Here is an 11,760-nt window from a genome sequence, read left to right on the forward strand (position 1 = left end):
GTGATCGACGACTCGCATAACATAGATGCTTTAACTGGACACTGAAATCATGTTCTATAGCAATATTTTTATATAATGGCTTCTGAATGAGGACATAGTCATGGAATCAAAATATTATTGGATAAATACTCGATAAAACAACTGTTTGATCCTACTTTAACCATGCTTGTGGAGATCATATCTGAAGTAGGCCCATCAATCATAGAGGTGATAAATATGATCCAAGAACAAACACTAGAGATTCTTATGACTTATCTAACAGCTCATATCTAGGGATTATACTATTGTTGTGGGGTCACCAAATCGAAGACAAGTGATTCGAATCTTTATATGTCCTCAGTGAGATGTACATTTTTGTCCTATTAATGTCCTTTGACATAGGGAATGTGACATGGGTTAATGTAAACAAGGTTATAATAATAATAATAACTCCCAAAGAGATGCCTACAGGGGTTGTTTACGAGTGGTAGACAAAGGCTCAACGAAGCAATGTGGAAGAGTCTCAAGAGGGACATCGTGCTACAGTGGGTGGGCATTCTACCAGGAAGCAGCGAGTAGAATCCATTTCCCAGGCAGGCAGTTGCCTGCCGCATGCAAGCCTTGTTGCAACAGATGGCCCTACTAATGGACATAGCAAAGCAGGAATTACCTTGAAATCAAAAGCAGCCAGCAAAGTTTTAGACTTGTCAGAGAAAAAGGTTGGATTGCTGGTGCTGCTGACAAGATACAGCCATTTTGCTGCTTCCAGCACACAAAGCAAGAAGGTGCAGCAGATCATATGCCAGACGAGGGATTGGATCGAAGGTATCATCTGAGTTCATATGGATTCATTGAGACTAATAGAACCAGTGAAACGATGCCTTTGCTCTGCTAACTGCTGCATCAACGATTGTGGAGAAAGCTCATTCCAAGTGATCAAGAAATCAAGACAATAAAAGAAGACAACAAAGAGATGGTACAAATAATCTGATATCACTGAGAAGCAAGAACACAGAAAGATATTATTAGAAAGCAAAAGGACTTCAGAACTGGGTTTCGGCACAGGAGTGCTTAGAAACAAGAATAAGAGCAGTTCATACACAAACTTTTGGATTTCTACCTGAGAACTAACTACTAATCTCATGCTAGGCTATGAAATCAGATAAAAAAACCGAACGCGGAAAAGGATATTATGAAGCAAACACATATGCAAGCAACAAATAAGATTAGTAGTTATTCCTTAGCCTAGCATGTCGAAACCTTGGCAAACAAATTCAAGACCAATCATGTCGAAAACCGGCACAACTTATTATTCCAGGGAAAATGCAACATTGTCGAAAGCAAGCTTCAGTTTATCCAAACACCAAAACTCAAGGAAAATTGACGACTAATGGTGGGGAACTTGAATGCTGCCTAAAATCTCATGTGAGGAGATCTATGACTTCTCTACTCAGCAAAAGCAACCCCTCTTATGCTACACGCTCAGGCTCGGTCATGCCAGGCATTGTATCCACAAAGCTCTCCTTATCTCTATGCATTGGAAGTAATATATCAGTCTCTTCACAATACTCCCAAGGATCTCTCTTCATATACTTGTTAACTATGTTCAGCAGCAAATGTTCCTCATCTCCCGTTGCAGCTCTCCGACTTCCCTTCTTCCTCACAGCTATCCCCAGCAGCGGCAGAGATTGTGCCGTCGCAACCCACTAATCGAAGAGAACTCTGAGGAGAGCCAGACTGGGAATCACTCTGTTGTGGTGAAACTGTATGGTTCTCTGGAGGAACCCACAAGCCTCCTAAAACCATAGGAGGTCGACTAAAAGAAGCTGAAGCATTCGGCAACTTTCGAGAGTGCAACCGATATTTCTGGAAGAGAGAACAAGAACACAATGTCAATGCAGTCCAAGCAGGGATGAAGTGGTAAAGAATTGAGAATTCTTAAGCCATGAGAGGCCATGGATGTGGAATTTAGAAGCCACCTGCAGATGGCTTTTGACTTCATCATTGGTAAGACCATCCACCTTCATCAGTTCTCTGATCTGCTTTGGAGTAGCCACTGCATCAACATCAATTACAATCAGACTATCCATCGCACGAAGAACAAGTGCAGTTCAAAGAGAATTACAAGAGATTTCTGATACCAACGCAGTTTACCAAAAAGAAAAGCTTTGTTCAGATAGAAGTATCACTATATCACAATACAAATACATAATCTATCTCAGATTTCTGTTTCCATTTGCCTCCTCCACCTACGACAGGCAAACCAAAAACTTCGAAGAGTCCATTGCTGATCAAGAAAAGGAAGCTTTTTTTCTCTATGTTATCGAACATGTACGAGAAACATGTGAAACCAAGCTAACCTCGAACACCACCCAGCTGCTGGAGAGCGAGGACAAACCGGCGGTGCAGCTCTGGCGACCAGCACCTCCTCGCTTTCCTCGGTGCCTGCTGCAGCACCTGCAAGCTAAGGTGGGCACCGGTCATCGCCGGCGGCGCTCTACCAACGCCTTTAGAGCCCGAGCCACCACCAGCCTGGTGCTCGGTGACGGCAGAAACAGGGCAAGAGTTGCTCTTGACCGCAGGTGACCGCAGGGAGAGATCAGGCAGTGGCTTTACCTCTTCCTTTGGTTTCATCGCGAGGGCTGATATGCCCTTAAACTGCACGAATGCGCCCCCGGCACTCCGATTCTTGGATTCTAAGTTCAAGCTTTCCTTCTCCGCATCGCAATCCGGTCTTCCATTTCTCTGCAACCGTACCAAATGTTCGATTAAAGGGAAAGAATTCATCAAAGCCATTACAATCCAGGAAAACAACATTCAAAATTCCTCCTTTATACCTCGTCCGTGATGCTCTTGTCATCCTCATCGTTGTTTTCGCTAGAATTAACGCTCCACAGCTGAGCAGAACTCATCCAATTCTTCTTGTCCTCGTAATCCGCTTCCAGCTTCACCCCAGCCTCCTCTTCGCACTTTCTCCTAATGGGTATGAATTCTTCGAAGGCATTCGCCAACTTCTGGCCCCGGCAGCGCTCAAGCTCCTTCTTCAACCCTTCGATCACTGCAACCCGAGAAAAATGTCGCATCAAAATCATTAAAATCACATCAAATCTCACCACCAAATACATTAAAAATCTCAAGAACGGATGAAAGATGGGTACCGTCCGTGAGGAGGAGCATGCAGAGAGGGAGCTCGCGCTTGAAAGCATCGATCTTTCTCCTCTCCTCCTCCAAGCTCCTGACGGACTCCTCCAACTTCGCCACTCCGCGGTCGGTGGTCTCGACAACGGCCGCCGCCTGCTTGACGAAGCCGCCGACGGTTCTCGAGGCGCAGAGCCTCAGTTCCAGACCGATCCCCGCCATCGCCGATCCCGTTTGCGCCCCACCCTCTCCTTCCCTCACTCTCGACCGCTCTGTCGCCTGGCTGCAAACGAGAACATAGTCCAGAGAAAGCGAGGGGGACGTCCGTTTTATACAGCACAACACAGGAGAGGAGAGGAGAGGAGAGGCGGAGGAAGAGGAGAGTGGTCCGGTTCACGGGAGAGGGAGGGCGAAAACAGACCGGACAAGGATCGGACCCGAATCGTCGCGTACGCGTTCGAGCGAGATTTATGGGGGCGAACCGAAACCGATTCACCGAGTCGAGGTGCCGCTTCTTCACGTGGCGGTCCGACTCGCCGAGTTGGATTCTTTCTTATTTTAATTCCTTAATCCACTATAATTTATTGGTAATTTTTTTATTTGCTTATTTATTTAAAGAAAAATTTTGGTTGGGTGGTGAAAGTGGGAACAGAAATCGGCTAAATAGGTTGTTTGTTTTAATTATTTTTATGGGTTTTTTTTAAAATTAATTAATAAATATGGTATTATGAATAAAGGTTGATATGGAATGTCTAATTATTTAAAAAATGTCATACATAAATAATTAATCCAATAATGATTTAGCAATTCAGTAGCCTTCAAATCCTCAATTACTTGATTTAACTGGCATTAAATCTACTCAAAACCTCACACAATTCAGTTTGCAGAGATATTGATGGTCGATAATAAAATCTCTTTTTTATTTGTTTATTTTTTGCAAGAAAAAAAATTTCATAGTTATTACATATTATTTAATAATATTTTATTGTAAGAGAAAGAATAATATCTTTTTGTTATGAAAAATATCAGTGATGGATGACTAGATCAGCTCGACTATGTTCGAGCGGTATGAGTGTAATCGGAGGGAGTCTCAATTGTTCGACCTAGTATCGACCTACAAAAGGAGTTATTTGGGTGTAGCCAAGGGAGTCCCAAGCGACTTACCTTGTGTCAACCTATCGAATTGAATTTTGGATATGATCCCTCCGTTACTCAAGTGATAACTTTGAGTGAAACAATCACTGATCTCAATAATTATGATCCGACAAGCTTTTTATAATGGATTCAATAGAAAAAGGATAAAATATTCCCTTAAGGTGATGTATACGTGACTAAATCATTAATTGAGATTTTATCCTCTGATTGTGATATCATGTGAGTCACGATTGAATTAAATATTTTGTTTTCTTTTTTATACATCTATCATTCAAACTAATGTATAGATCAGATGTTATTAGTTGGATCTGTTATTGATCATTATTAATTGTGGTTTTTTCTGAGGTCAAATGAGTCAGAAGAGTAGAAATATAACATCGCAAGAGGGAACAGAAGACTTGAAGCATTTTCTTTTCCCTTTTTGTGAGGAACGGAAGGCAATAATTTCAATTAGATTCATGTAGAAGGTGTCTATTGGTGAACTACTTACTATGTACATGTTCGTACAAGTGATCGGTGTCCTTTGGTCCTCGGAAGGGGCCTCTCTTCCATCGGAAGTGGTGGGAGACACACACACACACACTTCCTTTTAACTTTCCACAGTGACTTGGGTTGACTTCCACTATGGTGGAGGACCGAGTCTGACTTTAACGGAGTCTAGAATCTAATCCCCTGGAATCGAATCCCTTCACCATATAATATCATAGTCTCAAGTAGAGAGAAATCAATTGAGCCAATCAAAAAAACATTTAAGATACAAATTAATTACTAAACTAATGTATCTAATCCGATTTGCACATGAAAGATAATGTTAAGATTTTAGTAACATTATTAGTTGCATTTTACTTCAATTCTTGGTAACATCATTAATAGTATGTGCATGCACATGCTGTGAAGACTTATCTTCTTCTGTTGGTACTTGCGGTCAACCCCTAACAAAGCTCAAGCTGTGCATGGAAGGTAGAAGAAGGCTTTTGATTTGGACCACCATTTTATCTTTGCTTGCGACCACAATATCTTTCATCTGACTTTGATTGATAGGTTGGATTCAGATTCCACATGAACAGGAGAGAGTGGACATTGTGCTGTCCAAGAACAGCTCAGCCTCTCCCCTCATCTTCTCCATTTCCACACCATTAGTCTGCAAGCAAGTGCTTCCATCTTTTTTAGTGAAGTAGGAGACATGAATGAGTGACCACCTGTCGTTGTACAAAGATACAGATATCATGAATCATGAAAAGTAATCGGTGTTATTTCCTCCGTAAGTGCATGAAAATAATTTAAAAGGAAACTAATCAATACAACTCTTACATAATTTGGCTATAAACTTTTAAGGATGATAGCTTGAATGAACACCCTCCTTGTGAGGTAAAGAAATTTGACTCAGAAAGAAACACTTGATATGGTGTAGATTCCTAATGGATGTGAAGCCGTTGAAACATGACTATGAGATGAGTCACGTCAAGGATAAGAATCATTACATGTTTGAAAGGGTGGGAGACAACATAACAAGTGCATGAGTTCATTTGTACCAATAAATTCTAAACAAAATATGTCATAGTAATGTGACAACATAACAAGTCTTTTTGTTAGACACAAAAAGAAAAAGAAAATACAAATGGTTCATTTAGTGACATCATTATTTGTCGAAATCACAAAAAAGAATATGTTGGTTGTGTTCATTTGTAACATCCATTGGATCAACAACTAAAAATATATTCTTATGATTTTTCGTATCAATTTCATATTTGTAGGAGATGGCAACTTACACACGAAAAGAAAATTATATTAAATGTTAGATGACCTTTAGAACCTTGATAACAATTAAAATTTGTGATGACAACAAGATTTAATCGCTCGTGTTCTCGTAATTTTAATGCCTGAACCATATATGAATTTTAACAGAAGCTATATCTATTACAAGTATTTAGTTTAGATTAACCACGTGTACAATGCCAAAAACAAAAAATATGTATTAACAAATTATTTGCACAACATTTTTGGATGTTATTGTGTAAATTCTTGCCTCCATTATATTATTCCCTTGACACCCAACCAAAACTATTGGGTGATGAACACATTTTGATTCAAGTAGATGAAATTGTTATGACCCGAAGAATAAAAAACAAACCCACGCTTGAGAAAGATGGACAGAAATGATATTTCTCTAGCTTCCCTTATTTTGGGTGAATCATAGTATTTCTGGTGACTGAATAAACACAAGAAGAACTGTTACAAGGTCCATGATGTGACATAGAGAGGAGAGGTTTCCATTTCACTTGTCTCCTCATCTACAGGATATAGATGATGGTTGAAGGAAAGGTTGTGTCATTCCATCAATTGCCTGGATTCTCTGTTGTGGTTCCCCTCATCTAAAGGAGAATATTAAAGCTGCCCAAGAAGATAAGGACATGCTTAAAGTGTGGTCTAGTTGAGTATGAGGTGGCTGTCTTCCAACCAGAGGAATTCCATAGCATTAAGGACATTTTAATCATTGTTGAGACCATTAGATTCTAAGGCAAGCAAGGGACTCAGATGTAGGTTAAGGAATCTAACCATCCTACTATGCCAACACTAAACAAAGAAGGGCCTCCACCTTTGTCCACAGGCTACTGTCAAAGTATATCCTAGCTTTATGAATTGGATATCAGCACATGGACTTTATGATTGTATGTATGTACATTATAATAAAAAGTGTTTCCTTTCATTGTAAGATTGAGTAAAATGTTAATGCAGAATAATAACATTACTGCTATATTAATACTAGAAAAGGAAACTTACTAAAGGAGCAGAACATCCGAGGCTATCGTAGCTTAGTAATCTACCTTTGGAACTTTAAGACTTCTTTGATCCACAAAAAGAGGCAGATACAAATGGAAACTTTGCTTTTATTTATTCCTGTCTGGAAAATTAACAAAAGGAAAGAGAACAAGAAACATAACAAGTTAGAAAACATTGCGAATGCACCTTTGTCATGTTAATGGACATGTTGAGACTTGCTCTGCAAGCTCGGGATCACTTTCCTCCATGGTCAACATCACTCTTGGTCAGCCACAGATCTATTAGTGCCACAGGCATATTTATCCTCTTCCACTGTTTACCACCTCTGTCCATAGTTCTCAGCAGTAACACCGCTTCCGACAAATTCATTCATCAGCATCCTTCTGTAACCAACCAAAGATGACTGAGGATGATCAATCAGTAAATCGAAGACTTTCCATTGTTGTTCAGGAAATAAACTCATTCTTGAACAAAGTGCAGTAGTTCCAGGTTCAAAAGTTAATTTGCCAAACACAATAATGATGGATAAACATAGAATATATGCTCATAGAAATGCACTAAGAAACAGTCCCATTCTTCATTGGGTTTTTGACACTTGTATGGAAGAAAAATGGCATATTAACTCAACTACAGAAAAAGCATACTATCCACTTCAAAATCATGGAAAATAACAGATAGCACTTTATGTGGACACTTCTTATGCATTTGTTGTGCATATCTCTGTCATCTTTATCACCTAACCAAGCAGTCCTATATGCAGTCTCAAGCAAAAGTATTACTCAGGTCTTCCTATAGGGAAGAAGGGGAATCAACCACCAGCCCAATGCCTGGCTCTGGTTGGCAGATTGCCATGTTAGAACCAACTGGCCTAATAAAATGCATTAGTACAGTTTAGATGCACATACCAGAGGACTGACAAAAAAGAGTCTATTATTCTCATTAAAACATATAATAGACACACATATACTAGTCAACATTCAGTAGCCTGTGTGAGATGTCAAACTATAGGAAAGATGGGGCCAAACCTGGCTCCTGCACTTGATTCCTGCATAACAAAGATAACCTATATGACAGTGGAGTTAGTGTATGACTTTTGAAGCATTGTTTGGCTTTTGGAGAAAGCCAAAGATCAATCAGTTGTGAGAGGACCCAGAGACTCAACCTTATCCACAGTGCAGCACTTCTTTTGACTCCTTGGTGGTTCTCAGCATCTTCCCACGCTCCATCTCAACCTGATCATTGCCCATGATAAATGTCTTTTCTTTTTCTAGAATTTCTGTCTTTATCATTAGCATGTTCTCCGACTAGTTCTTTTGTTTGCCCCGGTGTATAAGTATATAAAGATTAATCAAACTGGCTATATGTTACATTATTCTGAACAAATCATTTAAAAATATTATTGGAAACAAAATCACAAGATGAAGAGCGGAATTATTATGGAAAAAGCTAATCTCTCATGTGAAAGTAAAAACGAGATTCTCCACATTCATACTTGGTGGTTGACAAAAATCACATCAAATCATTGGATTTACATGTAACTGGATGGGTATAATCATAATATGGAATTCTGATTACAAGAAATATGCAGCAGAGTGATACATGGCAGCTAGTGAAACTTGATAGGGTCCTTAAGAAGTTATTCCTATATAGTACAGACCTATCTGTCTCTTTTGGAGGCTATTTAGCACATATAAGTTGGATGTATGATATCTGAGATCAATCTTCTGTCCATAATATATCGTAGGATTCACATGGGGCAATGGATCAACTCCAACACTCATGCTCATGAATCCAACCGAAACAGCACTCATGTCCTTTTGTTTGTTGTGAGGCACACCACACCTTTCTTGATTGGGATAAGGGTTTGAAATTTTCCTCACATATGGAGTTAACAAGGGATTAGCAGTGATGAGATTCTTGTTGAACCCTGTTTTGAGTCTAGACACGTGAGTCATACCTAAGGATTTGGGACTCATCCATCTTAATCAAACACTTGCTGATTCCACCCAGGACCCACTTCACGTGGAATGGAATCTGCATGTCCCCTTCCCTGTCAAACCATTCTATTATCAAGCTGCAAGAATCAATTAAATGCAACATCGGCAACTTGGTCAGTGTGAACTAAGATTAATTTCATTTCAAATGAAAGGATATAAATAGTAGCAACAATAATTTTACCTCAGGTTAAGTTCAGGGGCAAAAGATACATTTCATGGTCTGGCACTTTCATGTGATCATAAACAAATGGCCTGATCACCAAAGTCAGTGAGAATCTATAGATAAGATGTAAAGAACCATATGCTATTTGAATCACGTAAGTATCAGATACCTTTATCGCTGAACGTCTAGAGAGATTTCAATTGGATTGTCAAAAGAGTTGGTGGAGACTGGAGATACCGCATGATAAAATGTGAGGAGAATTTGGCATTAAGCTTAATCAACTTCTTGAAGGTTTGATGAGCATAGATGGTAGAATCATATCCAGTGCTGGAAAGCCTGAAGTGATACGAGCCCAAAAAGATGACAACAGTGTTCAACATTAAGGTTGCAATGGAGGTCTTTCATCCCCTTTAGTTTCTGAATGGGAAAGTTAAAACAAAGTTGCAGAACTTATATAAATTTCCTAGACAATGTTTTGACAATTGTGTCAGCATTGACAACTTAACAAATACTAGCACTACATGCATGAACGCCAGCCAGATTCGAAATTAAAAGAGTACAATAAAAGCAGAAACATGTTACCTGTTTGCAACATGTTCTTTTTTATGTATGCAAATCCATTCAAGCATGCACGACATGAATTCCTGCACCAATCAAAAAATTAAGGACAATCCAACAGATCCTTATAACTGGTCACAATCAATATTACAAAGGAATTTCTAGCAGACAGCAGGTAAACATTTAATCTAGACGAACCTTATAACAGGTCATAACATTTTGCATCATAAATATAAAAGGAAAGGCACAAACAAACACTTCCTCTTCATAAAACCAAGTAATCAGCTAATTGTCAAGAAAGACTTTCTTGAGTAATCCACAGCACTTAGGATCCAGACAGGCAGTATGAAAGCAGACAAAAACATGGAGAGCATTCTGATTTCCAATCTACAACACAATATTTCATTACAGACAACTATCCAAGACTTTGAATCAGAAGTAGTGCATCATACATCAACTGAAGCATTGCACCTCTACCAGCAAAGGAGAGGCCTGCAAAAAAATTTCATCATTTCTCCTTTCAACAAAAGTTGCCCTCTTGCTTACATGAGAGCTATTACTTCTTTTAGATTATGTCCCTTTGCATACGTCCTCAGAGTGGCAAGAAAAAAGAAGTAATGTTTACAAAATGGAAAATTGTCAACTAAAAAAGGTTAGTAGATGGAAAGCTACTAAATCAGTTTGGGCCAGATGGATGCTATCATTACCCATGAGAAAAAAACGAATTATAATGCTAATAGTCTTACTTAAGATCATAAAGTGGCATGAATAGATCTTTAGCATGAACTTGGATCTCCAGGAGGAACTTCATTCCCTCATTACTGAGGAGAAAGTTGGAGGAAGGAGAAAAAGTTAAATTTTAAAATAAATGCAATGAAGTGACTAAACTTTATTTATTGGGCCAAACATGCTTAACATAAATGCAGTAAAAAATGTCACAGATAATTGCATATGGTGCAGGGAGAAAAAAAATGCAATCATTGTTTTCCTCACAAAAGGGATTATCTTTCTTTGCATCATGTGATTGCTAAGGCTTACTCATGCTCCTAGCTTCTCCAGGCATAATTCAATAATAAATGTGCACAGCAATTGCAATATTGCATGTCAAATAATAATCATGTACAACAAAGAAAAGGAACTTTGTAAGATATACTGAAATAGCCCAAACAAAAGGTTTTTACATAAGTATGAATACCTTGCATTCAATAATACAAAAATCAGGGAAGCAATGAAAGGCATATGTTACTTATCACGAATAAGAACTTTAGCTAGCTAGAAAAAATGGCAACAGCTTACTATGCCAGAGTTGTGTGATATAATGGATACAATCAGAAAAATGTATGACTGAGTGCATGACATTTGAACTAGATCCAGTATCAGTTTCAAGAACCTACAAGAAACCGTGATCAAAACTTTACAAGATTTATTGGGGAACAAATGAATGTTTCACCAACATTGATATCATTGTCACAGATTGGTCAGCCATAGTACGATGTATGCACATGCATTGTTTAAGTGCCTTGACTATTTCTTCTGTTTGCACAGGCCGACTAAACTTCAGCATCTATTTCATTCCTCACACAATACCAAGAATGAAGATACTGGTCAAGAATGCCCCCAAGTTAAATAGGAACCTAGTTCAGATACTAAACCTCTACCATCTAGGCTCCAGCAATCGTATTGGATGAGCAACAACATCACCTAAACTCCTGAACAATAAAAGATGATATATTTCTCAGTTATGCTGTTGTCAACAAAATATGGTAAACTTGACACTATGAGTAGCCACTTTCAAAAAACTACATCAAATTTACACATGACATTCCCTACTCTCCTCCCCGGTAAATATATCTGCAATCAATATTCGACCATAAATACAGAAATTTCCACCGTGCTCTCTTATAACACCCACTTACCATGAAAAAAGATACATTGTTTAAGTAATCACTTCTCAGATACGATTATAACTGGAAAGATACTCGGGAGATG

The 11,760-nt window shown here is 38.8% G+C and overlaps 1 protein-coding gene and 1 long non-coding RNA gene across 2 annotated transcripts; both read right to left on the minus strand.

Annotated features, from left to right (window-relative positions):
• Positions 1-1,266: 1,266 nt before the first annotated feature.
• On the minus strand, positions 1,267-3,486 carry LOC135622840 (myb family transcription factor EFM-like). The gene is made up of 5 exons (XM_065125076.1): positions 3,138-3,486; positions 2,817-3,037; positions 2,340-2,724; positions 1,959-2,035; positions 1,267-1,845 (listed from the first exon to the last, which is right to left on the minus strand). The coding sequence occupies exons 1-5, from the start codon at positions 3,337-3,339 to the stop codon at positions 1,603-1,605; spliced, it is 1,128 nt and encodes a 375-aa protein (XP_064981148.1). The 5' UTR covers positions 3,340-3,486; the 3' UTR covers positions 1,267-1,602.
• A 1,523-nt stretch (positions 3,487-5,009) lies between these two features.
• Positions 5,010-9,789, minus strand: LOC108953762 (uncharacterized). Its single transcript, XR_010491171.1, has 4 exons — positions 9,383-9,789; positions 9,232-9,302; positions 7,054-9,127; positions 5,010-5,471 (listed from the first exon to the last, which is right to left on the minus strand). It is a non-coding gene; the product is annotated as an uncharacterized LOC108953762 (long non-coding RNA).
• Positions 9,790-11,760: the final 1,971 nt, after the last annotated feature.

Source organism: Musa acuminata, chromosome BXJ2-9 (genome assembly GCF_036884655.1).
Source record: "Musa acuminata AAA Group cultivar baxijiao chromosome BXJ2-9, Cavendish_Baxijiao_AAA, whole genome shotgun sequence".
In the NCBI taxonomy this organism is placed as follows: Eukaryota; Viridiplantae; Streptophyta; class Magnoliopsida; order Zingiberales; family Musaceae; genus Musa; species Musa acuminata.

Coding starts and splice junctions, on each gene's coding strand:
- LOC135622840 (XM_065125076.1), bottom strand. CDS start 3,339: ATGGCGGGGATCGGTCTGGAACTGAGGCTCTGCGCCTCGAGAACCGTC. Junction 3,038..3,137: donor CATGCTCCTCCTCACGGACG/GTACCCATCTTT, acceptor CTCGGGTTGCAG/TGATCGAAGGGTTGAAGAAG. Junction 2,725..2,816: donor ACAAGAGCATCACGGACGAG/GTATAAAGGAGG, acceptor GTACGGTTGCAG/AGAAATGGAAGACCGGATTG.